At 33.8% G+C, this 27,959-nt stretch overlaps 2 protein-coding genes across 5 annotated transcripts; both read left to right on the top strand.

Annotated features, from left to right (window-relative positions):
* The first annotated feature begins 44 nt into the window (after positions 1-44).
* On the top strand, positions 45-27,141 carry LOC114717185 (beta-glucosidase BoGH3B). Of its 2 annotated transcripts, none has more exons than XM_028902281.1 (10): positions 45-80; positions 22,799-23,034; positions 23,412-23,616; positions 24,095-24,185; positions 24,277-24,422; positions 24,786-25,029; positions 25,224-25,328; positions 25,427-25,609; positions 25,697-25,901; positions 26,431-27,141. In XM_028902281.1, the coding sequence occupies exons 2-10, from the start codon at positions 22,812-22,814 to the stop codon at positions 26,913-26,915; spliced, it is 1,887 nt and encodes a 628-aa protein (XP_028758114.1). In that variant the 5' UTR covers positions 45-80; positions 22,799-22,811; the 3' UTR covers positions 26,916-27,141. The 2 variants fall into 2 exon arrangements, with proteins under 2 accessions (XP_028758114.1, XP_028758113.1); XM_028902280.1 differs by lacking the exon at positions 45-80 and adding an exon at positions 22,099-22,160.
* LOC114717186 (beta-glucosidase BoGH3B-like) lies at positions 734-4,581 on the top strand. Of its 3 annotated transcripts, none has more exons than XM_028902283.1 (9): positions 734-953; positions 1,309-1,513; positions 1,622-1,712; positions 1,804-1,949; positions 2,345-2,588; positions 2,897-3,001; positions 3,090-3,272; positions 3,360-3,564; positions 4,052-4,581. In XM_028902283.1, the coding sequence occupies exons 1-9, from the start codon at positions 734-736 to the stop codon at positions 4,534-4,536; spliced, it is 1,884 nt and encodes a 627-aa protein (XP_028758116.1). In that variant the 3' UTR covers positions 4,537-4,581. The 3 variants fall into 3 exon arrangements, with proteins under 3 accessions (XP_028758116.1, XP_028758115.1, XP_028758117.1); XM_028902282.1 differs by having other exon boundaries at positions 1,309-1,519; XM_028902284.1 differs by having other exon boundaries at positions 755-953; positions 1,309-1,517; positions 1,644-1,712.
* Positions 27,142-27,959: the final 818 nt, after the last annotated feature.

Genomic DNA, 27,959 nt, shown 5'->3' with positions numbered 1-27,959 from the left:
ACACCTTTGTATTCATTGAAAGGTATAAGCATTTCTTCTTCAAAGTGACCGTTTTGAGTTTGAGCAACTCAGTCCTGCAAGTGGGTTCCGTTCCATACTCGCTCTTTTTAATTAATTACTTGTGTTTTTGTCTCTTTATTTCATTGACCTGGGAATTGCATGCACAAGTTATTCATGTTCTGAAGAGATTTCGGACTCTGTGCGTCTCATCATTCTTTAGATTGGACTTACTATTGGCTTGCAAGTTTTTTCTTTCATTTTTAATGCCGATTCTTGATATGGGATAGCATTTGCTCGTTGTTCGCACTGTGAAATATTTCGGTATCTCTGTTTCTAATACATTGTTCATGTTGAACCCATTGTTCTCTTCCAACCATATGATAATCTGATTCTTGATTTGCCTTACCCTGGTTGTTAGATAAGCGTGTTCTGGTTATACCAAGTTCACTAACTGTGGTCATTCTTAACCGTGAGATCATGAGAATTCGGAAATAGTGGATAAGGCTAACTAAGAGTTGTTATAAATATAAAACGCTTCAGTTTTGTGTTGCTTAGTTATTGATCTTTCTGTTTACCTGGTCTGCTCATAATATAAATACTCTCATTTGTACACTCAACAAATCGTTCATTCATTGAGAAATTTCTCCAAAATCTTTTTTTTTTTTTCCTTTTTTCTGTTCTCACTTGTTATAATCTCCAATCTTTATCTTTGTACAGATTCAGCTGTCCAATAATGGGGAGATCTTGGACATGCATGCTGGGTATTGTGCTACTATTCTGCCTTGTTTCTATATCAGAAGCAGAATACTTGAAGTATAGAGACCCAAAACAGACCGCAAATGTTAGAGTCAAAGATTTGCTGAAGCGAATGACTCTGGAGGAAAAACTTGGACAGATGACTCAGATTGAACGGGTTAACGCCACACCTGAAGTGATGAAGAAGTACTTCATTGGTAAGATATCCTCAGATCTCATAGTCAAATCTGGCGCTCTATTATATCATAGATCTCATGATACTCCATTAATTTTTATGAGAGATAGCTAAACAAATCACATTGATAAAAAAAAAAAAGGTTAAAATTGATTAGAGATGATAAATATGTAAAAATTATAACTTTTTCTCTAAAAAACATACTTATTTATGGGGATAGAGAGTATAAGACAGAGAATGAGAAAATCATTAGAATGTGATGTGTCATGGGGGATTTCCATGAATCTAGAATAGTATGAGATGCCATAAATTTTGATTCTCAAGCGACATCCAAGATGATTGGGTAGAAAAGGTCTCCCTAATATGATGTATTGCAGGGAGTGTGCTAAGCGGAGGAGGGAGTGCTCCAGCTCCGCAGGCGTCCCCTCAGACATGGGTCCAAATGGTGAATGACATACAAAATGGAGCTTTGTCTACCCGCCTTGGGATTCCAATGGTTTATGGAATAGACGCAGTTCATGGCCACAACACTGTCTACAAGGCCACCATTTTTCCTCACAATGTTGGGCTCGGAGTTACCAGGCAAGTGTTCATTTTCTGAAATGAACTTCTCTTTCGCTTCATCTACAAAAAAAGTCCATCCGGCTTGAGAGTATTAACAGGTCTAACTAGAATTCTACTGTTGAACAGGGATCCCGTCCTCATAAAAAAGATTGGAAAGGCAACCGCCCTTGAAGTTAGAGCCACTGGAATACAATATGCTTTTGCTCCATGCATTGCGGTAAGAAGCATTTAAACCTTCTGTTATTTGGATCACACAGAGTATCAATCAAGTAAATACCCTCATCTGTTATTTGTTCATTCATTGACAGGTTTGCAGAGATCCAAGATGGGGACGATGCTATGAAAGTTACAGTGAGGACCCTAGCATTGTTAGAACAATGACTGAAATTATACCTGGTTTGCAAGGCGACATCCCTGGCAATTCAAGAAAGGGAGTTCCCTTTGTTGCAGGAAAGTAAGATTTGTTTCTAGCTTAACATCATAGGAAATATTTCTTTTTTTTTATTTTGGGGAAAAAAGTTTCAAAGGAGGATTTTAAGGCCTTGGTCGTAGGCAACGAGTGGGCAAGGGACATGGCTAAAGTTCCCTTCAATCTTGAGGCTAAGAGTGGTGCCTGGTGGGCTATAAGCTCATTGGCATGACAAATAAATTTTGATTGGTTTGAATTTGAATCAATGAGGGTCATGTTTTCATGATTGCATGTAAAGAAATACTTTTTATTTTTTATTTCTTGAGTTACCAACTTTTGCATAAATCTCTAATTAGTTTATCTACTCAGAGTTCGAATGCTCTATGCCATAGTGAGGATAGCTGCTCTTAATAATTCCCCTTCTAATAATTTTGAAACAGTAACAAGGTTGCAGCCTGTGCCAAGCACTTTGTGGGAGATGGTGGAACGAACAAGGGTATTAATGAGAACAACACTATCTTAAGCTTCGATGGATTGCTCAGCATCCATATGCCAGCATACTATGACTCTGTCATCAAAGGTGTTTCAACAGTAATGATCTCCTACTCTAGCTGGAATGGAAAGAAGATGCATGCTAATAAGGATCTTGTCACTGGTTTCCTCAAGAACAAACTGCGGTTCAGGGTAATGAAAATCAAAATAGCAGTCGTTTGAGTAGTTCCCAACTTTGAGGATGCTAAATTTAATCCTTTTGGTAGTGGTTCATTAATGAACGAAAATGTTATACATAGCAAAATAAAACTTACAAGTGTCCAGTTACAGATTAAGATACGTTTTTCCGGGACATGTTCGCTTTGCCGTTGGTAGGAATTATTAACCATAAAAACTTTTTGGGTAAAAATGGGACATAATAGCGGGAATTAAGTCACATGAAGGAAATAGAATCGAACTGAAGGTGCATGATAACGTGATTTGTTATTGCCATATTTCAGGGATTTGTCATATCAGATTGGGAGGGTATTGACAGGATTACCTCACCTCCTCATGCTAACTACACATACTCTGTTCTAGCTGGTGTTAGTGCTGGAATTGATATGGTAATTATTATTATCATTTTAGAAAGACCGAAAAAGAAGACTTTTTCCCCTTTTTGGTAATGAAGAGACTTTTCTTTTATTTCTACAGATCATGGTTCCCTACGCTTTCACCGAGTTCATTGATGACCTAACATATCTAGTGAAGAAAAACTTCATCCCCATGAGTAGGATTGATGATGCCGTCAGTAGAATCTTGAAAGTAAAATTTATCATGGGCCTCTTTGAGAATCCTCATGCTGAACTAAGCCTGGCCAACCAGCTGGGTAGTAAGGTATATTTTACGTAAGGATGCCCTTTTCAACATATGTTGGGTAATGGCTACGAGCTTGTTGGTTGACGTTTACTGTGTCTGTAACAGGCACATAGAGAGCTAGCTAGGGAAGCTGTGAGGAAATCACTTGTGTTGCTAAAGAATGGCAAATCTGCTGATAAGCATGTTCTTCCCCTACCCAAGAAAACTGGAAAAATACTAGTTGCTGGTAGCCATGCTGACAACTTGGGCTATCAGTGTGGAGGATGGACAATCACCTGGCAGGGGCTTGGTGGCAATAATCTGACAGTGGGTAAGTCCTCATGCCTTGTTTAGTTTTGTTCTCTTATCGTAAAAGCTAAAAGCTAAGATCCAAGAAGCAAAGATATCGTCGCATTCAATTACATAAAATCGCCAGAGTCGTCTCTATTGACTGTTCAGATGCCAAACTAGCAATTTTAAATCCTTTGTCAAGGATCATATCAACTCAAAGTGTTAGAATGTTTTATGAAGCTCTATACTATCTTGCTTGGACTGGAAGTTTGGACATAGGCTAAGCCTACCATGCATTTCATTGAAAATTAATTTTAAGAGATGGGAGCCCGCAAGAATCAAACTTCTGACAACTCAGCCAACGAAGTGGTAAAGTGAAGGCCCCTAAGTAGTTCTATCAGAACTTTTAACGTTGTCATGGTGAAGGCTAACATGAAGAAGAGCATTCATAATATCTAATTGAAATTCTGATAGTATCCTCTGTTAGGTTATTGATCACTGACTAATTAACTGCATTTTCTGCGCAGGTACCACAATTCTTGATGCCGTGAAACAAGCCGTTGATTCTGAGACAGAAGTGATATACAATGAGAAGCCGGACGAGAACTTTCTAAAGTCCAACAAGTTTTCCTACGCCATAGCGGTAGTTGGGGAACACCCTTATGCAGAAACACATGGTGACAGTTTGAATCTGACAATAGCAGAGCCAGGTCCAAGCACAATCAACAACGTTTGTGAGTCTGTCAAATGCATAGTTGTTCTCATCACTGGGCGCCCAGTTGTGATAAAGCCGTATCTGTCAAAAATAGACGCTCTTGTGGCTGCGTGGCTTCCTGGGACTGAAGGCCAAGGCGTTGCAGACCTTCTGTTTGGTGATTATGGGTTCACTGGGAAGCTGGCTAGAACCTGGTTCAAGACAGTGGACCAACTCCCCATGAATGTTGGTGACAAGCATTATGATCCTCTCTTCCCATTTGGGTTCGGTTTGACTACAAGACCTACCACGTACTAAGCACTTCATTTTGAGATGTCTCCTTCAAGATATTATGGTTGTCCTCCTATGTATTGATTCCATTCCACTCCCACTTTAGAGGGAGACCGTTACCGTTGTCGTGTATGTGAACACTTCAATTTTAAGACTCACGGCTGGAATAATCATATGCCTTGGCTTATTATTTGCTGAAGTATGATTGTTTAAATTTACATCAAATTTTACTTTCTTTAAGTTCTAAAAGTCAATTTCTAGTACTTTAACCTTTAGTCTCCTTTAATAGAAAATGCTAACTATAACAAATTTAGGTATGAATCCGTAATTTTAGATGGCATGCTCTAAGTTTTAATTTTTTAACATAATCATTTTTTTACGTTTTAAAATTTAAGCATTTAAAGGACTAGGTATGTGATAAAATATTAAAAATACTACAACATTAAAAATTTAAGCACTTAAAAAATGATTATATTATTAGAATATACATTGCGAGCACTTGATTGCAAATCTGTTAAATGATATTAACAACGATAAAATTAAAGAGAATAAAAATAAACTTTTAATTTAAGGGACTAAATTGAAATTTATGCAGACTTGGAGGATTAAACATACACAAATTGGCCCTTTTCATTTGCATGGCATGTTTCATTTTCTAGATTAATATCCATGATAGTTTTATTATATAGTCGATTGTGTTCTGAATTCGTTTTCTATTCTTTGGTTAAAATGGAGTAATATAATGCTTTTCCGCAGATACTTTTATGAATTCGTTTTCGATTCTTACACAAAAATGATCAAGCTATATAAACGAAGATTATGCTACCAATCAAATTAACTATAGCAAAATTTTGACCATATAATCCTCTGGTACTTAATATAGGACCCAATTGTTGAGTTGATTTTGATCCTAAATATAAGATCTATTTATCATATTTATCAATTTTCTCTAAATTACCCATATAGATACTCCTTCAACAATAATTAAGTAGAAGAGAGAGATGGGGTATTAAAAAGATGATTATGGTGTTTTAGAAAAAGATATCACATTTCTTATAGGGAAAAAGACACTAAAATACCCTCAAAATTACTAAATGACAAAAGAAGGTAGGTAAATTTCAAAATCCCAATTCAGACCCCAGGTACTATTTTAGAATTTTCAAATGTTGTAAAATTACACAAATGCCCTTTATTTATTTTTTTTTACTTTTTTTTTAAATACTGCCATATCAGCAATTCCGGCCGCCAGAGCTCCGACGCCAGCGACCATGCCATGCCAGCGACCAACCATCGGAGCTCCGGCGACCGGTTACCGGAGTTCCGGTGACCGATCGCCAGAGTTCCAATGACTACTCTTTCTTATATATTGACTACTCTTTTTTAGCTATTGACTATATTTATTTTTGAACTTTGATGACACGTTACCGGAACTCTAGTGAATGGTCAGGAGAGTTCTATTGACTACTCTTTTTTAGCTATTGACTACATTTATTTTTAAATTCTGATGACTACTCTTGCTTATGTATTGACTACTCTTTTTTAGCTATTGACTACATTTATTTTTAAATTCTGATGACTACTCTTGCTAAGCTATTGACTACTCCAGCAATGCGATTTACTACTCTTGTGTAGTCAATAGCTATATAAAAATATTCATTGGAACTTTGAAAACAAAAGTTGTCAATAGTTAAAATAGAGTAATCAATAGCTATATGAAAGTAGTCACCGACAGTAAGGACAATGTTGTCATTTTACAATATTTGAAAATTCCAAAATAGTACCTGGGGTCTAAATTGGGATTTTGAAATTTACCTACCCTAATTTGTCATTTAGTAATTTTGAGGGTATTTTACTGTCTTTTTCCCTTTCTTATAATTAACTAACTTACCTAACTTATTTAATCTAATCATTAGTTAAATGGGTTTTATATTAAGGACCGGAGGAGTATTTGAAAAAAACAGAGTGTTGTATTTCATAATTATAGTAAATGAAAATAAAAGCAGCAACGTTGAAATTATTTCCAAAATCAATTTTAATTTTTAATTCTCGGTCATGTTGCTCTCTATTTCAATGTCGCTTTAAAATCAATGTCTCTTCTACTAAAATCAATTATACATGCCTTCACGAAATCTGCAACGGATTACATGATTTCCAAAATCAATTTCGTTGGTCATGAATTGACTTTGTCGATTCACTATGGGGCATTTTCTTACGCAACATGTAATCACGTAAAATATCTTCATTCACCGTCACCAAACATCCTGACACAAATACCACCTTTACTCTTTAATATAAAATCCAATCAACTAATTTAATTTGAAAAATTACAAAATTATTTAATTATAGTATATGTTATATGATCTCTTTAAAACACATACATCATTAGATTATACATTACTTCTAGTTCTTAATATAAAGGTTCACTTAACTTTTATTTTGGTCTTCAATATAAAGCTCCGATTCACTTTGTCTTTCATATTTATTCATCTTTTTTTTAATGTATTGCTTGTAATAATGATAGTTTTAGTCAATAAACTTGATTAGTAAGGATATTTTAGAAAAAACAATACATGCTTATTACAAATAACTAATGTAACTAATTTTCTTAATTAACTCAAATTAATCAACTAACTTCTATATTAAAAACCTGAGGTATTATCTATTTATAAGTAACAAATTAGTTTAGAGAAACAAGATAAATTATAAAAAATATTTGAAGATAATCTTTTTAACTTTCTTGATCTTCCCAAATAAGTCCACTTTCAACCCCATTTATTGCATATCCCAATGTTCCTAAAAGGAACAAATCATAACATTATCAAAATCAAGCGCGTGAACAACATTTAATGAAATGCATCTTATAGCAAAATTAGTAAATGGTTAAAAAGAAAGATGGCACTTGAAGGTTTTGTGTTGATTATCGAGCTTTGAATGCAATAAAAGTCAAGGATTCGTTCCCTATACCTACTGTCGATGACTTATTAAATAAATTGGGTGGTGTTGTGTATTATTCCAAGCTAGCCTTGCACTCAGGGTATCACCAGATACGAATGTGCCCAGAGGATAGGGCTAAAACAGCCTTCCAGACCCATCAAAAGTTGTATGAGTGGCTTGTTATGCCCTTCGGGTTGTCAAACGCCCCTGCCACTTTTCAAACTTTGATGAATGATGTGTTTTGGCCCTATTTGAGGAAGTTTGTTTTGATATTTTTTGATGACATACTTATACATATATTGCTTCATGGCAGCAACACTTGTTTCATATAGAAGAAGTACTAAAGGTTATGTCAGCTCACCATTTGTTTGCCAAGGTAGCTAAATGTTCCTTCAGATGCACACGAATAGAGTACTTAGGGCATATTATCTCTGCTGCGGGAGTTGAAATGGATCCCACGAAAGTGCAAGCAGTGCATAATTGGACCCCCCCATGTTCAGTCACTCAGTTAAGAGGTTTTCTAGGCCTATCGGGCTACTATAGGTGCTTTATTTGACAATATGCCTAGCTCAGTTGTCCTTTAACAAGGTTGTTGCATAAGGATGCTTTTGATCAGACCCTAGAAACCCAAATGGCTTTTGACTGACTAAAGACTGCACTGACACAAGCACCTACATTGGTTTTACCAGATTTTAAGCAACTATTTGTATTAGAGACTGACACTTTAGGGTAAGGAATTGGAGCTATTTTAAGTCAAAATGGTCATCCTATTACTTTTTTCTCCAAACAACTATCTCCATGAATGCAATCACACTCTGCCTGTGCTCGGGAGTTGTATGCAATCATTGAAGCCATGGCTAAGTTTCGCCACTACTTATTTGGCCATTGCTTCATAATCAGGACAAATCATGAGAGTTTAAAGCATTTGACTGATCAGGTCATTCAAACCTCAGAGCAAGAGGCTCACTTGCCTAAACTGTTAGGGTACGATTACACCATTGAGTATCACCCTGAAAAGTCTAATGCTGCTGTAGATTCTTTGTCGAGGATATCTCATATGTCCATGCTGCAGATTACGTCTCCTTTGCGGGATAGTATTTTGGATTCTCTAAATCAGTCTACCACATTTCAAAATTTGCTTTAATAGGTGCAAGATAATCCTTCATCTTTTCTTGAGTATGTTCTTAAGGATAATATGTTATATCACCAAGGTCGTCAGGTTATACCAACTGATTTCACAGAGTTGAATTAGAATGGGACCTAGGCACATGTGGGTGACAGAGTGGAAGATGAAGTGGAAGGAAAGGACAATCAAGTAATCATTGTCATGGGGGTGCGTAGGAGCTCACATGAGAGACGCCCACCACAGAAGCTGAGAGAATAAAGTTCGTTAGAGGACAGAGAATGGGATGTGTGGAAATTGTGAATTAGCTCCTCCTGATTCTCTCTCTGAAAACTCTCTTTCTGATACTTTGCTCTTCCTTTTCTGAACCTTCTGTTATCTTTCTCTGAATTTTTGTAGTTAAACTTCCTATTTCTGGATTACTATCTGTAGAGCTATGACTATAGTGACTTGATTACTGTTGCATATTTAGATCATAACAAGTGACCCTCTTGCTTGACCTTGGAAGCTTTCAACAAGAGATAGTCATTTAAACCTTGGTCCAATAAAGAATCTGCAATCACCTAACATTTACTATCATAACGTTGTAAGAGACTGATGAGCCCATGTCTGCTCTGGGTTAAAGGAATTGGTTTGTCTCTCTGCTGTTAACAACTTAATTGAGCTTTTGACATGATAGTTAGCTCCTTATTCTTAAGATCTAGTATCAGAGCCAGCACATATTTGAGTCCTACTTCCATTGTGGCTAAGATCTTTGCGAAGCCGTTGTTGGGTTGAGCTCAACAATGAGCTTCTTTCAAAGTATTCTTCCATGTTTTAAATAATGGGAATTTTATGGGTCATAGTTCATAAAAGCTTGTGGTTGATAATGCCCAAGATGGTTCATAGTAACTCTTAACTTCGGAAGGTGAAATCCACACTTGCCACATGCTCACTTATAATCAGATAAGTTTATGGTATTTAACAATGAAAAAAAAACTGGATCAGACCAGTCAGCTCAACCGGAAAATCGGTGAACCAGCTCCTAGTCCGGTCTAGTTTGAATAATGAACCGGCTTTGAATCAAACCAGAATGAACCGTAAAAAAAAACCGGTAAAAACCGGCAAAACCGTTCGATTGGATGGGTTACCGGTTTTCTTTTCCTCCCCTTCTTCTTCTTTACCCTTACCGTCTCACCGTTCGCCGGAAAAGACATGAACATGGTTGAGAGAAGTTGTAGAAGCAGAAAAAATCATGGAAAGAAAGATCCATTTGGAAGCTCTTGTGTGCTGTCTCAAACTTGTACTCATGGAAGAGTGGAAGGCAAGGAGGAGGATAAATAGCAGAGTCAAATGGATGTGTAGAAAGGGAAAAAAAAATGTCACTGTTTATCTTCTCTATTTGAGAAAGAAAGAAAAATGAAGAGAGAGGAACGACTTTCACGGTTTGAATGGGAAAGAGAAAAATCAAGATGCTTCAACTTCAAGAAGTATTTGGCACTCAAGAGGGGAGAGGAAGAAAAAGCCAAAAAAGTGACCTTGTGATGGACATTGTGATGATCTGATGGACATTCACGTGAGAGAGAAAAGGAAGAAATAAAAGTGTAAACTAATAATAAAAAAGAGGGGATTGTACTGGGCTGTAAGGAAATCAGGAAAAAGACAAAATAAAAATAAGAATAAAAATTATATACTCCTCCTGTCCTAATTATAAGACCCAATTGACTTATTTGAGGAGATTAAGGAAGTAAGTTAAGTTGGTTATTTATAATAAATAAGTGTTGTTATTCCTAAAATATCCTTGCTAATTAAGTATATGGGCTAAAACTATCATTATTAGAAGGATTATCTTGGAAAAAAATGCATAAATATAAAAGAGAAAATGGATTGGGTCTTATAATTAGGACCAAATAAAAAGTCAAATTGGATCTTATAATAAGGACCGGAGGAGTACATAAATATTTTGTAATTAAATTAAATTATTTTAATTATTACCGGTTTAACCTGGTCTAACCCAATCTGACCTATTAACCCTTAATCCACTATTTTGACCTGTTTAGTATCCGGTCTGGTTTTTTGTTTTTTGTTCCTTAGAATTTAACAAGTCAATTGACTTTAAATTGGGAAAACTAACTTCCAGTCCTTTTAATTTGCCTCAATTTTGAAAGATGTTCCTGAATTTTTTTTTTTCACTTTTTTATGAGCTTCTTTAAATGTACGCAGTTAGATTTATTAGTCTTCCGTCAAAAATTCCGTTTAGGTAGAGATAATGTGGAGTTCTCTCACCCTTTCTCTCTATTTGATTTCTCTGCAAATCTCTGCCACTCTTATCTGTAAAGCTCTTCATAATTTCCACAATAAAGCGCTAGGTCGAATCACTTTGGTCCTAGCTTAGGTAAGATTCCGGTTAGTTGAGTGATAATGTAAATTAAATGATGAATGATGATTTGTATGCTTATAACAAGAATATCTAATGATTTTTATAATTTCCAGAAGTTGTTTGTCTATCAAATGAAGAATGAAATATGATTTTCATGAAGCAACAATGATTGAGTATTCTCCCATCAATGTCGAGTTTTTGCCGTACTTGTTCAATTAAAGGGATGGAGTATTCACCATTAAAAATTCAGAATCTAGAATAACATCTAGATACTGTCAGATTGAAATGCTAATCATTATTAGAACCATAATTAATTAATACTTCTAATCAGAACACTAAGCTAGGTGAATGAGAATCTGAACTTAATCACTCGTAAATCATTCATGAAACCATAAGATGATATGAATGTATCAATCCTGTGTCAACAAACAGCTATAACAAGTTTGAAATCTCGCGGCATCTACTATGTATACTGTATATAAATATATATACTACTCCCAGTCCTTAATATAATAGTTTGTTTGATTTTTATTTTGATTTTAAATATAAGATCTCAATCCACTTCGTCTCTCATATTTATCTATTTTTTCTCACAGTAGTCCTTATAATAATAGTAGTTCTAGCCAATATACTTGATTAGCAAAGATAATTTAGAAAAAATAACAAATACTCCTCTGGTCCTTAATATAGGGCCCGATTGTTGAATTGGTTTTGGTCCTAAATATAAGACCCGTTTTTCATATTTATCAATTTTTTCTAAATTACCCCTATAGATACTCCCTCAACCATAATCAAGTAGAAGAGGAAGAGGGGGTATTAAGAAAGATGATTATGGTATTTTAAAAAAAACATGTCATATTTCTTATAATTAACTAACTTACCTAACTTCTTTAATCTAATCAAATTAGTTAAATGGGTCTTATATTAAGGACAAGAGGAGTATTTATTACAAATAAATAACTTAACTAGTTTTTTTAATCTATTCAAATTAATCAACTAATTCTTATATTAAGAACTGAAAGTAGTATAAAGCTTAAGAATAGTTACTAAATCAATCCTAATCACATGCTCTTCGGCCTTGGGTTTGGCCATCACATGAAGCCTCGTGGAGGCAAAAAGAATTTGCAGCCACACATGATCATTGGTTTCACATTGATCTCTTGGTCTTGCTTCCTCCAATTTTTTTATTCCATTTAATTTCTTTTTGTTTTTCTGAAGAAAATATTTGTTCAATGCAAAACCTGTATGTAACCCTCAAAGACCACCTCCATGTACGGCCAAAAATATGTGAAGAGAAATTGTATTAATCTTGTCCAACTGATCGAGTTGATTTCATTTCATCAATCCAATATTGGACATTTTCGTACGCAACACGTAACATCGTCATTCGGCATCAAAAAAAAAAAAAATCCTCTTCCATATATTAAATTAATATTCTTTAAATTAAATTATTCTTGAATTAATTTGGTTGATGCATCCTTGGGACGACAATTACCTGATGTAAAATATTTTCCAACAAGTTTTTTTTTGGGTTGTGAAAATAGGAAAGGAAGATCTTGGCTGGTGAACCAACACAGGAAATTATTTTCAAAGGCCAAATTACAAAATTATTTATTTTTAGGAACTTCGAATATTGACTGTTTAAACAATTGGGATTTGGTTCTTAGAAATAAATAGTTTTTGATTGTGACTGTTGGATAATGATTGATGGTGCAAAAGTTGTATACTTTAAGGATGAGAAAAAAAATACACATTTTTTTTTACTGAAATCAGTTTGAGTACTCATCATTTTGATTAACATTTCAAACTCATCAAATCTAAACTGTCCATATCTGATTTGAATGGTTGAGATTTGATTTTTTGTTTTTAGTTAGTTGTTTAACATAATTATTTTAATGAGTATAGAATCTAAAATAAAAATAATTTTTTATATTTAAAAACAATTAATTAAAAAATTTAAATATAAACCATCCAAATCAGATTTAAACTATTCAGATCTAATGATTTTGGGTGCTTACAGTATCCAAAAGCATTACCCAACAACACCAAACTACCAATATGAATATGGTAAAAAGGGAACTAGTTTGGGTGCTCATTAAGATGGTGAGCACCCAAACTAGTTCCCTTTTTACCATATTCATATTGGTAGTTTGGTGTTGTTGGGTAATGCTTTTGGATACTGTAAGGAGCTTTTGATTAAATCTAATGAGGTTCTACTGTCAAAGAATGTAGCTAGCTAGCACGATGATTTCATATAAAATTAATCAAATGTTTGATTTTGAATTGAAAATAAAATAATAATGCTCCTAATCCCATTTTCGTTTTGAGGAGGGACGTTTAGATTACAAATCTCATTTTGGGAGCGGTAACAAACACATAATTTAAAGTAACCAAATGCAATGACCTGTCTTTCATTTTGCTAAAATTATTATAAGAATATCTCTTCTCTATTTTCAAAACGTATGTTTTAGTCTAATTTTTAATGCCCTTAAAACTAAGAAATATTCCATTAAACCATTTTAAACACTTGAATTTATTATTTGTAATGATGCTGAAAATTTTAAAATTATATATCAGCGCTCATAAGTTAAAGAACATTATATAATTAAGTATAACGATATTTAAATAAATAATTTTAGAATATTCCATTAAGATTAATAAAATTTATAAAAAATAAAAACAAATTACATTGACTAATTTATCTCTTACTAGTATTATGTTAAACCCATGTTTCATTTTAGTATATGTTTTTTAGAATATTATTTTAGTCAAATTGCGTATTTAAATTTTTAAGAAATAAACTGTCACATTTTTTTTTTTGGAATAAAGAAGAGATGTATTAATAACAGAAGTGTTTATAAGAGCTTTGCGAGGAATGAAATAAAAGCGTGAAAGAGACAAAAAAGAACAAGCATCAAAAGATACTGTGCCCGTTTGGGATTATGAGTCTGTTTGGATGAGTGATTAGAAAAACAGCTTATTAGAAAAATAGCTTATAAAAAAGTGAAGTTGGTAAAAGCTAAATTGGATAAGCTGAATTATGTTTGGATTGGAGTTCAGAAAAGCTAGTTTGCAGAAGTGAGATTGATAAAAAGTTGTTTGGATTGTTGTTGAGTAAAAATAAGTTTGGTTATAAAATGATCAAAATGGGTATGAGTTTTAATAAATAATGAAACATGATAAAAAATGTGAACATTTTAAAATTAAATTTTCAACATATCATATAAATTGAACTTTTTTATGTTAAATTAATTTTTTAATGAAAAATGTGTCAAACCTAAACTGCATTACATTGATTAATCCCCCAATTTTACTGTTTAAAAGTAAATTAAAAACCACTTCTATCTATATTAATCCAAACAAACAACCTGTTATAGGTAAAACTAATACAAACCCCAAACTTCAACATTTGTATCAATTCTTATCTTCCTTTATTTCCTTTGTCATTCGGCCAAACATTTTGAATATTCATTAGCATTATATTCCAATTAAGCAATTATCATTTAATAACTTTTAAAAATCTCCAATAACTTAAAACCAATGACTTTCTGACTTTATTTAGGAAAACTCTAACTCCTCCTTTAATTTATAACTTCATTTAACAATCCCCCCTTCTCTCAATGAACCATTCGGACACACATATATACACATATATACACCACATTACCATCTCATTCTCTTCTACCCTCATAGAGACCAAATCCTACAACCACAAAAACCAAGAGACCGAAGCAAAGGACATGCAAAACAACAACCATTGTAATTCTGAAAATTGCAATTCCAGAGTTACACCTCCCACCATTAACAACATAGACATATACACATCAATTTAAATCCCCAACACTGCACACCTAAGCTTTCGGTCATATACACACATTTATGCTCTTCATTTTCTCATTAAGCTAGAGCCATTTCCTTGAACCATTAATCCTTGTTTTAGTATTGGAAAACAGAGGAAGAAAATCCACATGCAACCAGAAATTTTAAGCTAGATTCCCTCCTTCAAAAATTCAGAGCATCCAGCACCAATCTCCGAAACTTTTAACCAAGTTTTGACAGTGAATATTTGTAAAAAATTAAGCAATATCCAACAAAAGATTGCAGTAACCCAAAACCATAAAATTCGAAACATAAAGCCCCTGTTTCAGTGTCACAACCAGTCGGTCCTCAACATGCAGAAATCATTAACAACATGCAAATTCAAGGACGACAGCAAATTCAGTCACAGGGGATCAAACCAGAAAAGCAACATAACAAAATTTAACCTGCCAACCTGTAACAGATCCAACCAACTGAAGGTTGCTAGAGGTAGATCTGACGGTGTATTACACTGGGAAGCCAAGATCTACAAGCACAGCTCAAATGCAGAGGCAAACGGCGGCGACCTCAGTTGCAAATGGTGAGAGCAGCTCTGACTCGTGATGAATGAGCAGCATCCACCAGGCCACACACATCTCACACCCAACAGCTGACCTCACAACAATGACGGGACGGAGCTCATGGTCACCAGCAATAGAGCTACTCGGAGGCAACCACCGACGGACTTTCTTGAGGCGAGCAGAGACGGAGCAAGGGCGGGAGGTCGAGGATAAAAAAATGAAAGTGAGCCTCACGAGGGAATAAGAAGGCAGATGGAAGAGAAAAATAAAGGGAATAAATTCCCTGTCAAAACGGTCATAAGCTCTCCCATGTGATCATAAGCTACCTCTCACCAGCTTTTCTCAATTATAGGTTGAAGTGGCTTAAAAATTCATAAGCCAAATTATTAAAAAGCTCTGCCAAATGGATCAATTACAAGCCATGTTTGGGCCAGCAAACGCTGACCCAAACAAGTATTATGATGAAAATTTCTTATAAACGCATTTTACATAAGCGAGATATAACTCTTCTCACATATTTATTTCGTATTTTATAAATTATTATTTAAAAAATTACTTATAAACTATTTAAAAGCTGTTCCAAACGAGTCTACTGTTTCATTGTTGTTTCTGAAGTCCCGCATGTGCGATCGGCTAACGCACTAACTTCATTCACTTGCGTAGCACGTGGTCCGTATCTTCTAATCCATCAGCACAAAGTTCACACATGCCGTCTTGAGTTTTATGCCTACGTGTACGTTCAACGTTGGTCAACAATTTATTGCTCAGCACCAACCAAAGAAATGATCGGATTCTTTGGCAGCGAGGCCATTTCCCAGCAAGATTCCAAAGAGGCTATTTAACATCCCAGTTTTCATGTGGGAATGAAATCTTAAGAGCAGAAAGGACGCGTTGACGTGGCAAGACAGGGGCTTAGGTTTCGATGTTTTCCGTGTTTCTGTTGGGCTTTTATTTTGTCTTTAGTTGTTTTGGGCCTCGAACCCCCTTTCTACTTAAATATATACTCCTCCGGTCTTTAATATAAGATCCATTTAACTAATTTGATTAGATTAAGAAAGTTAGATAAGTTAGTTAATTATAATAAAAGTGATACATTTTTCCTCAAATACCATAATCATCTTTTTTAATACCCCCTCTCTCTCTTCTACTTGATTATGGTTGAGGGAATATCCATATGGATAATTTAGAGAAAATTGATAAATATTAGAAATGGTTCTTATATTTAGGACCAAAACCAACTTAAGAATTGGATCCTATATTAAGGACCGGAGGAGTATATGTTTTAGGAAAAAATAGAAAAATAAAAAAATATATGCTTTAGAAAAAAATAGAAAAATGTCTATAATTAAGATAAATTAGTGGAGAGGTCAATATATTTTAGATAAATAGTTAGGGCAAGTTTCTTATACTTATTACGTCAAGTTTTTCTATCACACATAACTATATATGATATTTTCTGGGAAAAAAAAAGACATATGACTATATATGATTAGAGAATTTGATATAATAAATATAAAAAACTTGAGATAAGTGGTGTTTTATATTTTACTCTATTGTTTATGTCTATTCGGCTGGGTGTTCAAAAGTCCAGAAGTAACTTATAGCCTACCACAAGCCCGATTGAAAATTAAGAGCATGTTTGTTTAAGTTGTTGGGGTATCCTATTTATGCCCAAAAATTGCCCTCAATCGCCCGATTTGTAGAAGCAAACAGGAGTAGCTTTTCCTGTGCCCTCACCCTGCTAATTTCATTATTATTTGTGTCAGAAACTCTTAATTTTTCTCTTTCTTTCCCTCATATTATTTTTATTCTCTTTCTCTCACGCTCTCAGATTCATATTTGAAAGGCTCTCATTCTCCTCTCATCTACACCAATATTTCATTATTATTTTTATTCTCTTTCTCTCATGAATTTAAATTTAAGAATATTTTATCAATTAAAATTATATTTCACTTTATAATCTCAATAATTTTTTATGATATCTCTAAAGTTTTAAAATATATTTCAGTCACTAAATTTTACTTCTTCATATTAAAATAATTTAAATTTATTGTATTATGTAAATTTATTTATTATTATGTTTCATTATTTATTAAAACTCATATCCATTTTGGTAATTTTACAAAGTAAACTTATTTTTATTCAATCATAACCCAAACAACTTTTTAACCAGTCTAATTTTTACAAACTAAATTTTATAAAATCCAATCCAAATACAGTTCATATCACTCAATTTAACTTTTTTAAAAATCAAATTGACAATAAACTACTGCTTTAATAAAAAAAAATTTAGTTTGCACATATATGCAGAGAATAAGGAGTCAACCACTCAACCTTGATGTATTGTCAAGTTTGAACAAACTTGGGACATGTGTATTTTCACCTGGCCAGCTGGAACAGGGTTTCGTGCGTCATATGCTACTATTCTTTTATGTTTTCTTGTTTTTGGTAAGGACGTGTTTGTATGTTTTTTCCAAATATGTTTCCTGTTAGAGCTATTATCTAGTATTAAATGTAAATTTATTATTTTAATATGTTTCCTGTAGAGCTATTATTAAGTATTAAATATAAATTTATTATTTCAAATAAAAATATAAATTAAAATCTATTTTTATATACTTATTTCATTTTTAGTAATTTACACATGAAAAAATATTTTAATAACAATCATTGAAATATTCTCACTCTATCAAAGTCATTTCTTTTTTTCCCATAAAATCTATTCGTAAACTTTATTTTTCAGAAATTATTCTTTAAATCATGATTTAGTTTTCACTTAAACATTCCTTATTTTCTAGAATGGGTTTGTATATCTTTTGGTTGCAAGAACGAGTTTGTATTTCTTAATGGTACAACATGCATTTAAAAACAGAAGGCAGATCTGGGGATGAAGTCTGCTTCAAAATAGGAAATAAAGCAATCAGATTCCAATTCAAACTGGCAACGGTCCAATTTTGACTTTTTCTAAAGGCTCTTTTTTTTTGGGCCCCCCCCGGCCAACTTTTCTAAACGCTCATGGCACAACGCCCAACCCGCTTCTATAATTGTTTTTATTTTGTTTCATTTTTTGATAAAACAACTGTTATACATTACTCCCTCCGTTCTTTATTATAAGAGACGAATAACCGAATTACGTTGATCAAAAAAGCAGTTAAAATTAGTTAAGAACAATCAATGTGTGAAAAATATAATTTTTTTCCAAAAATGCCCTCATTAATAAGGAGAGAGAGCATGAGAGAGAACAATTAAATTATTGAAAGAAAGAGAAGTGGGAGGGAGAGAGAGTGTGAGTTGGAGACAATAAATATGGGTAAAATAGGAAATCAACACAAAAAAGTAGAGACAACTTTTAAGTGTCTCTTATATATAGAAACATGCCATGAGCATCAAATGTCTCCTATAATAAGGAACGGAGGGAGTAAAAGCAAAATACTCCTCCAGTCTTAAATATAAAACCCTTATACTAATATGTATAAAAATCTTATATTTAGAATCGGAAGAGTAATAGTATACAGGAAGTCAGAAACAACTATATGCGTACTAGTGCAAACATATTGATAAGAGCTGGCCAAAAAAAAAAAAAAAGACAAACCTACTAATAAAAGCTGAATTACCTCTTATTCTAAATATAAATAGTACCTTCAATCACCTCATTTGTAATCCATAAATAAAGTTTTATAATTAAGACTAGAGGTAGTATAAAAAATTAAAAATTTAATCCACTTTATTTTTTAAAATTTAAAATTTATTTTTTAAAATATTTTTATTTACTACACATATTAAGAAGGTTTTCATTTAAATGTTGTCATGATTAAAAAGATATTTTAGAAAATTCAACTTATATTTGTTATAAATAACTAATTTAACTAACTTTCTTAATCTATTCAAATTAGTTAAGTATTACCACTAGAACTAGTTGACTAATTTGAGTATATTAAGAAAATCAGCTAAATTAGTTATTTATAATAAATATGTATTGTCTTTACTAAAATATCTTTACTAATCATGTATTTTAGTTAGAACTACCATTTCATAAAACTTTTAATATATGCACCTATTAGAAGGACCACATTGAAAAAAAATGAATAAATATGAGAGATAAAATAGATTGAGATTTTATATTTAGAACTAAATTGAATGTTAAATTAAACTCTTATATTAAGAACTAGAGATAATAATTTTCATATTAAGCACCCAAGGTAGAATATATAAATTGGACAAGAATACTTCATGTAACAATAAACAGTCATTAAGAACTAGAGATAATAATTTTCATATTAAGCACCCAAGGTAGAATATATAAATTGGACAAGAATACTTCATGTAACAATAAACAGTCACCCAGGACTAAAGGATACCATTTTATCAATTCTTTGTAACAGATGTGCCTTGACACCAAATCTTGATGAGTTAGCTAATAGCACTTACCAGAGGCAGAAACTAATTTGATAAAGAAAGGAATAATGGAAGATATCATATCTAACAGTAAAAAACCTCAAATATCGGAAGACTAGTTTGCCTTATTTACCGGTTGCCACCGCTGTTTGACTTGAAGAAACCAGAGTACAACCAAACAGGAGGGGGGGGGGGAGGCACACCAAAAACTAGTAGTGTGCTTTTATTTTATTTCATCAAATGATATTATACACGATTTTTTAGTGTTTTTTTATTTTTCAGTTTCTGTAGTTAATAATTGGAATATCGTATTTTTTTATTCAAATAATTTGAAGTTCTAAGCTAAGCCAATTTAATTGGATTAAATTATGCTAATAAATAAAATATAAGGATTACACTGGTTACATTGACATTCGAGGAGATTGATCATTTTGTTGGCTAAAGAGAAAATAAATATTCTCCAGAAAAGTTAATATAAATGACACGAGTTTTTTTGAGTTGATAAAATCAAAATGTTTTTTGGTTAGAAAATTAAAAAGTTAAAATAATAATTTCATGTGAAAATAAATAAAAATAATCATCTTAATATAAATATGTTAGTTTGTTTAAATCAAAAGAACGCGTTCTTGGGCGTCGACCACCGGCCACGTGATCCAAAACCCCCCTAAAAATGATAGATCACGATGGCGGCTTTTTCAATTCTCAGGGCAATTTATTCATAATTAAATATAACACGAGGAATAATTGGTAATCCTTAAGTTTCACATATTATTACATTTTATTTTATAATTAAATAACAGTCCTATACTCCTATTAAAATACTTGATTTAATTAGAAATTTCCCATCAATTATTTGATGTGAAAAAATATAATATCATAAGAAAATTATAGAAAAATTGTTTTCGTTATTTAATAATATAATGAAAATAATGATTTTCTTTGTGTGGTGAAACTCCGTGTTTTGTTTTTGCCAGATCTGAAATTCCAGATTGATTATTGGATGAGATTATTTACCGTTTATCTACCGTCCTTTTGTTTTCAATTCCATTATTCCATTTTTATTTTTAAAAAAAATGGAAAGAACATAGTTATGATTGAAGAACATAGCTGAAAATAGGCTATGATTGAAGAAGAGTTGCATCCGCTAGCCATTAAGCTTACGTTTGGTACGGGATACTGAAAATGAAGAATAAGAATTGAGATTGAGGTTGAAAACATATATTAAAAAAAGATATTTAGCATGAGTGATTTTTTATCACATGCGATTAGGCAATCTCATGTAGGTAGGATTGAAGAATACCACATCCCTTCATAGTATTCTCCAATCCCATATATATGAATTTGTCTAGTCCCAAAGTATCATATAATTACTCATACTAAACACCTTTTTAATATAGTTTCACACTTTCAATCTCAATCCCTATCTCCCATTTTTGATGCTTCGTACCAAACAGAACATAAAGATATAGCAATAGCACACATAGGCTCGTAAACAAATTTAACGTATTTTTAAGACGTAAAATTTTGTGATAGGGAATTTTTCATCCATTTCTTCTAATAAATATTCTTATTACTACCTCCTATCCTTAATATAAGATCTTATTTAACTTTTATTTTGGTCCTAAATATAATATCTTAATCCACTTTATCTCTCATATTTATTCAATTTTTTTTCAAACATAGCCTTTCTAATAATGATAGTTCTAGCCAATAAACTTAATTAGTAATGATATTTTAGGAAAGACAACACCTTTTTACTCCTTCGATCCTTAATATAAGACCTATTTAACTAATTTGATTAGATTAAGGAAGTTAGGTAAGTTAGTTAATTATAAGAAATGTGACATGTTTTCCTAAAACACCATAATCATCTTTTTGAATACTTCATTTCCCTCTTCTACTTAATTATGGTTGAGGGACTATCTCTAGAGGAAATTTAGAGAAAATTGATAAATACGAGAAATGAGTCTTATATTTAAGACCAAAACTAACTCAACAATTAGGTCTTATATTAAGGACCGGAGGAGTATTACAAATAAATACCTTAATTTACATTCCTAATATACTTAAATTAGTTAACTAGCTTTTATATTTAGGACTAGAGGTAGTATATATTAATTTGTTTAATTTTTGAATGAGATTATAAAAAATTCTTCTATAGCAAAGCGAACGCTGGTAGCCGCCGGGTCGGAGAATAAAAATAATATAGAATACATTAAAAAAGTTGCTGTGGTTGAGTAGCATAGCTGGGACCGGTCTCTGCAAACTGCACCCCACGATGTAATAACTGTGCTTCCTCTTTCTTTATATACTCAGTCGCCATATGCTTAAGCTAAATCTACTCACTGCATTTTTTCCACCCAAGCTCTGCGCTGGCTTTCACTTTTTCATTCGAAGGTTCAGGGATAAGCATTTCTTCTTCAAAGTGACTGCTTTGAGTTTGAGCAACTCCGTCCTGCAAGTGGGTTGCATTCCATACTCGCTCGTTTTGATTCATTCCTTGTGTTTTTTTCTCTCTGTTTCACTGACATGGGAGTTGCATTCACAAGTTATTCGTGTTCCGAAGAGATTTCGGAATCCATATGTCTCATCATTCTTTAGATTGGACTCATTATTGGCTTGCAAGTTTCCCCCCCCCCCTTCTCTCTTTCAGTTTTAATGCCGATTCTTGAGGTGGGATAGGATTTGCGCGTTATTCGCACTGTGAAGGGATTTCGGCACCTCTGTTTCTCATGCATTATTTATATTGAACTCTTCCAACTATTTGATATTTTGATTCATGATTTGCCTTACCCTGTCTGTTAGATAAGCGTGTTCTGGTTATACGAAGTTTACTTACTATGGTCATTCTTCACCGTGAGATCATGAAATTCGGAAATAGTGGATAAGGGTGACTAAGAGTTGTTATAAACACAAAACGTTTCAGTTTTGTGATGCTTAGTTATTGATCTTTCTTTTTACCTGCTCTGCTTAAACTATAAATACTTTCATTTGCGCACTCGACAATTCGTTCATTCATTGAGAAATTTCTCCAAAATCTTTTCCCCCCCTTTTTTCTGTTCTCTCTTTTATGATCTCCGACTTTTATCTTTCTTACAGATTCAGCTCTCTTATGATGGGGAGATCTTGGATACGCATTCTGGGTATTCTGCTACTATTCTGCGTTGTTTCTATGTCAGAAGCAGAATACTTGAAGTATAGAGACCCAAAGCAGCCCCTAAATATTAGAGTCAACGATTTACTAAAGCGAATGACTCTAGAGGAAAAAATTGGACAGATGACTCAGATTGAACGGACTAATGCCACACATGAAGTTATGAAGAAGTACTTCATAGGTAAGATATCCTCAGATTTCTAATCAAATTTCACGCTCAATGATATCTTAGATCTCATGGTATAAGATAGAACGCTATTTCAGATACCCATGTTTGGCATTGCAGCTCAACATTTTCATACAAATGATGCAAGTGGCATCTTATATAATTTAATATAGCTAAAGGGGTGTGATGTGTCATGTGAGATTCCCATAAATTTGGAATAGCATGAGATACCATAAAATTTGAATCTTAATTGACATCCAGGACGATTGGGTAGAAAAGGTTTCCTAATATGATGTGTTGCATACTTCTGTGGGCGTGATGAATTTGGTTAGTGGGAATATTATTTTCCTCATGATGATCGCTTTATAAATGCATGTGGATGTGGATTGCAGGGAGTGTGCTGAGCGGAGGTGGGAGTGTTCCAGCCCCACAGGCATCCCCTGAGACATGGGTCCAAATGGTGAATGACATCCAAAATGGAGCTTTGTCTACCCGCCTTGGGATTCCGATGATTTATGGAATAGACGCAGTTCATGGCCACAACAATGTCTACAATGCCACCATTTTTCCTCACAATGTTGGGCTTGGAGTTACCAGGCAAGTGTTCATTTTCTGAAATGATGGGTAAACATACAATTTGATATTTTTGTTGAATTATTTATCGTGATAAGAACTAACTTTTCCAATCTCATTGAAGCTATACATCTTTGGAAACGAGAGCAGTCAAAATTGAAACAATAAAGTTGACATTAGGACAAAATATCAGTGGGAAATTCAAGCACAACAATTGTGCATCTAGTTATGCCTGACAAGTACTCTGGGAATAAAATTTCTAATGCTACAAGTTTAATGCGAGAGAATGCACTTTAAAATTGATTGAAGAGGTCATTTAGTTTTGGCCAAAATCCAAGGGCTTTCTATCTCTTATACTTAGAAAAATAAAATAAAATAAGAGAAGGCTATGGTTGAGAGGCTTTTTAGGTCCTTTAGAATGAACTTTTCTTTTGCTCCATCTACAAACACATGCATCCTTCCTGACAGTAACAGTTCTAACTAGAATTCTACCGTTGAACAGGGATCCCGTTCTCATAAAAAAGATTGGAGAGGCAACAGCCCTTGAAGTTCGAGCTACTGGAATACAATATGCTTTTGCCCCATGCATTGCAGTAAGCAGCACCTAAGCCTTCTGCTATTCATATCAAGTTAAGCATCAATCAAGTAAAAACCCTCATCTGTTATTTGTTCATTCATTGACAGGTTTGCAGAGATCCAAGATGGGGACGATGCTATGAAAGTTACAGTGAGGACCCTAACATCGTCAGAACAATGACTGAAATTATACCTGGTTTGCAAGGAGACATCCCTGGCAATTCCAGAAAGGGAGTTCCCTTTGTTGCTGGAAAGTAAGACTTGTTTCTGGCTTGAGATTGCAGGGAATATTTCTTTTCTTTTCTTTTTTTCCAAAAAATTTTCAAAGGAGGATTTTAAGGCCTTGGTAATTGGCAATGAGTGGACAAGGGACATGGTTAAAGGTCCCTTCAATCTTAAAGCTACGACTGGTGCCTGGTGGGGCGATAAGCTCATTGGCATGACAAGTAACTTCTAATTGAGTTGAATATGAATCAATAAGCGTCATGTTTGCATGTAGAGAAATATTTTTTTTTTAATTTTTAATTTTTGGAGTTCCCAACTTTTGTCTAAATCTCTAATTAGTCATATCCATTCAGAGTTTAAATAATAATTCCCCTTCTTATAATTTTGATCAGGAACAAGGTTGCAGCCTGCGCCAAGCACTTCTTGGGAGATGGTGGAACGAACAAGGGTATTAATGAGAACAATACTTTGATAAGTTTCAATGGATTGCTCAGCATTCATATGCCAGCATACCTTGACTCCATCATCAAGGGTGTTTCAACAGTAATGATCTCCTATTCTAGCTGGAACGGGAAGAAGATGCATGCTAATAAGGATCTTGTCACTGGTCTCCTCAAGAACAAACTGCGGTTCAGGGTACTGAATTTCGAGTAGCTTGTAATGGTTCACTATAATGAAAATGTTATACATGGAAAAATGAAACAAGTGACAAGTTTCAGATTTGAATTTGAATTTTTGTGGGTAAAGGCACACTTGTAAGTAACTATTACCCATAAAAATTCAGACAATGAAGGTGCACGATAACGTGATTTGCTACTGCCATATTACAGGGATTTGTCATATCAGATTGGCAGGGTATTGACAGGATTACCTCACCTCCTCATGCTAATTACACATACTCCATTGTAGCTGGTGTTAGTGCCGGAATTGATATGGTAATTATCATTATCATTTTAGAAAGACCGAAAATAGTCTTCCTTTTTTCCTTTTGGTAACGCGGAGACTTTTATTTGACATGCTTAATATTCTACAGATCATGGTTCCCTACGACTACACCGAGTTCATTGATGACCTAACGTATCTAGTGAAGAAAAACTTTATCCCCATGAGTCGGATTGATGATGCCGTGAGTAGAATCTTGAAAGTAAAATTTATCATGGGTCTATTTGAGAATCCTCATGCTGACTTAAGCCTGGCCAACCAACTGGGTAGCAAGGTATTTCTTAACTTCAGGATGCTGTTTCAACAAATGGTGGATAATGGCTATGAGCTTGTTGGTTGACATTTACTGTGTCCCTAACAGGAACATAGAGAGCTAGCTAGGGAAGCCGTGAGGAAATCACTTGTGTTGCTAAAGAATGGCAAATCTTCTGATAAGCCTGTTCTTCCCCTACCCAAGAAAACTGGAAAAATATTAGTTGCTGGAAGCCATGCTGACAACTTGGGCTATCAATGTGGGGGATGGACAATCACCTGGCAGGGGCTTGGTGGCAATAATCTCACAGTGGGTAAGTCGTCATGCTTTGTTTATTGTTGTTGTCTTTTGGTTAAAGCTAAGATCCAAGAAGCAAAGATATCATTGCATTCAATTACATAAAATCGCCAGAGTCGTCTCTATCGACTATTCAGATGCCAAACTAGCAATTTTAAATCCTTTGTCATGGATCATATCAACTTAAAGCGTTAGAATGTTTAATGAAAAGCTCTATACTATCTTGCTTGGAGTTGAAGTTTGGACATAGGCTAAGCCTACCATGCATTTCATTGAAATTTAATTTTAAGAGATGGAAGCCCCCAAGAATCAAACCTCTGACAACTTGGCCATCAAAGTTCTAATGCCATGTCAATGATTATTTGAGTTCGAAAGTTCAAGTGGTCAAGTGAAGGCCCCTAAATAGTTCTATTAGAACTTTAACATTGTCATCTACTGGTGAAGGTTGACATGAAGAAGAGCATTCATAATATCTAATTGAAATTCTAACAGTATCCTCTGGTAGGTTATTGATCACTGACTAATTAACTGCATTTTCTGCGCAGGTACCACAATTCTTGATGCCGTGAAACAAACAGTTGATTCCGAGACAGAAGTGGTATACAATGAGAACCCGGACGGAAACTTTCTCAAGTCCAACAAGTTTTCCCACGCCATCGTGGTTGTTGGGGAACACACTTATGCAGAAACATATGGTGACAGTTTGAATCTGACGATAGCAGAGCCAGGTCCAAGCACCATCAACAACGTTTGTGAGTCTGTCAAATGCATAGTTGTTCTCATCACTGGGCGCCCAGTTGTGATAGAGCCATATCTGTCAAAAATAGATGCTCTTGTGGCTGCATGGCTTCCTGGGACTGAAGGCCAAGGCGTTGCAGACCTTCTGTTTGGTGATTATGGGTTCACTGGGAAGCTGGCTAGAACCTGGTTCAAGACAGTGGACCAACTTCCGATGAATGTTGGTGACAAGCATTATGATCCTCTCTTCCCATTTGGGTTTGGCTTGACTACACAACCTAAGAAGTACTAAGCACTTCATATGAGATTTCTCCTTCGAGATATTATGGTTGCCCGATGTATTATTCATTCCATTCCACTCCCGTTTTAGAGGAGGTCGTTGCCATTGTCGTGTATAGGAACGCTTCAATTTTAAGATTCACGACTGGAATGATCATAATATGCCTTGGCTTTTTTTATTTGCAGTCATTGTGTTCTCAATGTTTGTTCATTATAAATTTAGAAATAAAAAAATATGATAATAGCGATGGTGGTGATGTTAGTAACGACCGTAAAATTGTTGGGAAAAAATGTATAGAGTAAAAAATATTAAGCGATTTTTTAAATTTTTTCTTTTTACTTTTTTAAATAAAAAATATTGAAATAATTGAAATAGATATTAATTGCAAGTAGTCTACCCAGTACCCACTCGTGGTACTCTTTCCATCTTTTTTTATAAGCAATAATTACTATCACCTTGTTTTTAAATATAAGTATCATTTATATGTTGTCTTAATTTTTTTTAGCAAATTTTCTATTTTACTCCTATTAATTACTTATTTTAATACTCAATATATTTATTATTTCATTTCCCAAACTATCCTCTCTCTATCCACATTTTCTCTCTTCACAATTCTCTTTATTATAATATTTTTCTTGTTCTCTTTCTTATACTCCTCCTCTCCCTCATAAATAAGGATATTTTAAAAAAAAAATTTTAAATTTCTATTTATTTATTATTTTTAACTAACTTTTTGACCATAGGACGGAGGGAGTATCGAAGTCAGTGTACTTTTGGAAGAGTTTCTTTCGTGGCACATGTTCAAAACAGAATTGATGCAATTCCAAGATTCGGTCTCAAACCAGGCTTTAATAGAAAGAGCACATAAAATTTCTGTTCAAAAGACTCGTTCCATCGTTTTAACATTTAAATCATGTTGAAATGTGTATAAAAACATCCAAGTAAGAAAAATTGTACAATACCCTATAATATATAAAATTGGAAAAATAGAACAAATGTTTAGAGCCTATGGATATCTCCTCACAAGGTCTCTAATTAAATTGCGTTCATTGTGAT

Source organism: Neltuma alba, unplaced genomic scaffold (genome assembly GCF_004799145.2).
Source record: "Neltuma alba isolate B1F8T4 unplaced genomic scaffold, ASM479914v2 tig00011709_pilon, whole genome shotgun sequence".
In the NCBI taxonomy this organism is placed as follows: domain Eukaryota; kingdom Viridiplantae; phylum Streptophyta; class Magnoliopsida; order Fabales; family Fabaceae; genus Neltuma; species Neltuma alba.
Note: the sequence above shows the minus strand (reverse complement) of the source record. Positions and strands in the feature narration are given on the sequence as shown.

Coding starts and splice junctions, on each gene's coding strand:
- LOC114717185 (XM_028902281.1), top strand. CDS start 22,812: ATGATGGGGAGATCTTGGATACGCATTCTGGGTATTCTGCTACTATTC. Junction 24,186..24,276: donor CTTTTGCCCCATGCATTGCA/GTAAGCAGCACC, acceptor ATTCATTGACAG/GTTTGCAGAGATCCAAGATG. Junction 25,329..25,426: donor TTAGTGCCGGAATTGATATG/GTAATTATCATT, acceptor AATATTCTACAG/ATCATGGTTCCCTACGACTA.
- LOC114717186 (XM_028902282.1), top strand. CDS start 734: ATGGGGAGATCTTGGACATGCATGCTGGGTATTGTGCTACTATTCTGC. Junction 954..1,308: donor GATGAAGAAGTACTTCATTG/GTAAGATATCCT, acceptor GATGTATTGCAG/GGAGTGTGCTAAGCGGAGGA. Junction 3,273..3,359: donor CCAACCAGCTGGGTAGTAAG/GTATATTTTACG, acceptor TGTCTGTAACAG/GCACATAGAGAGCTAGCTAG.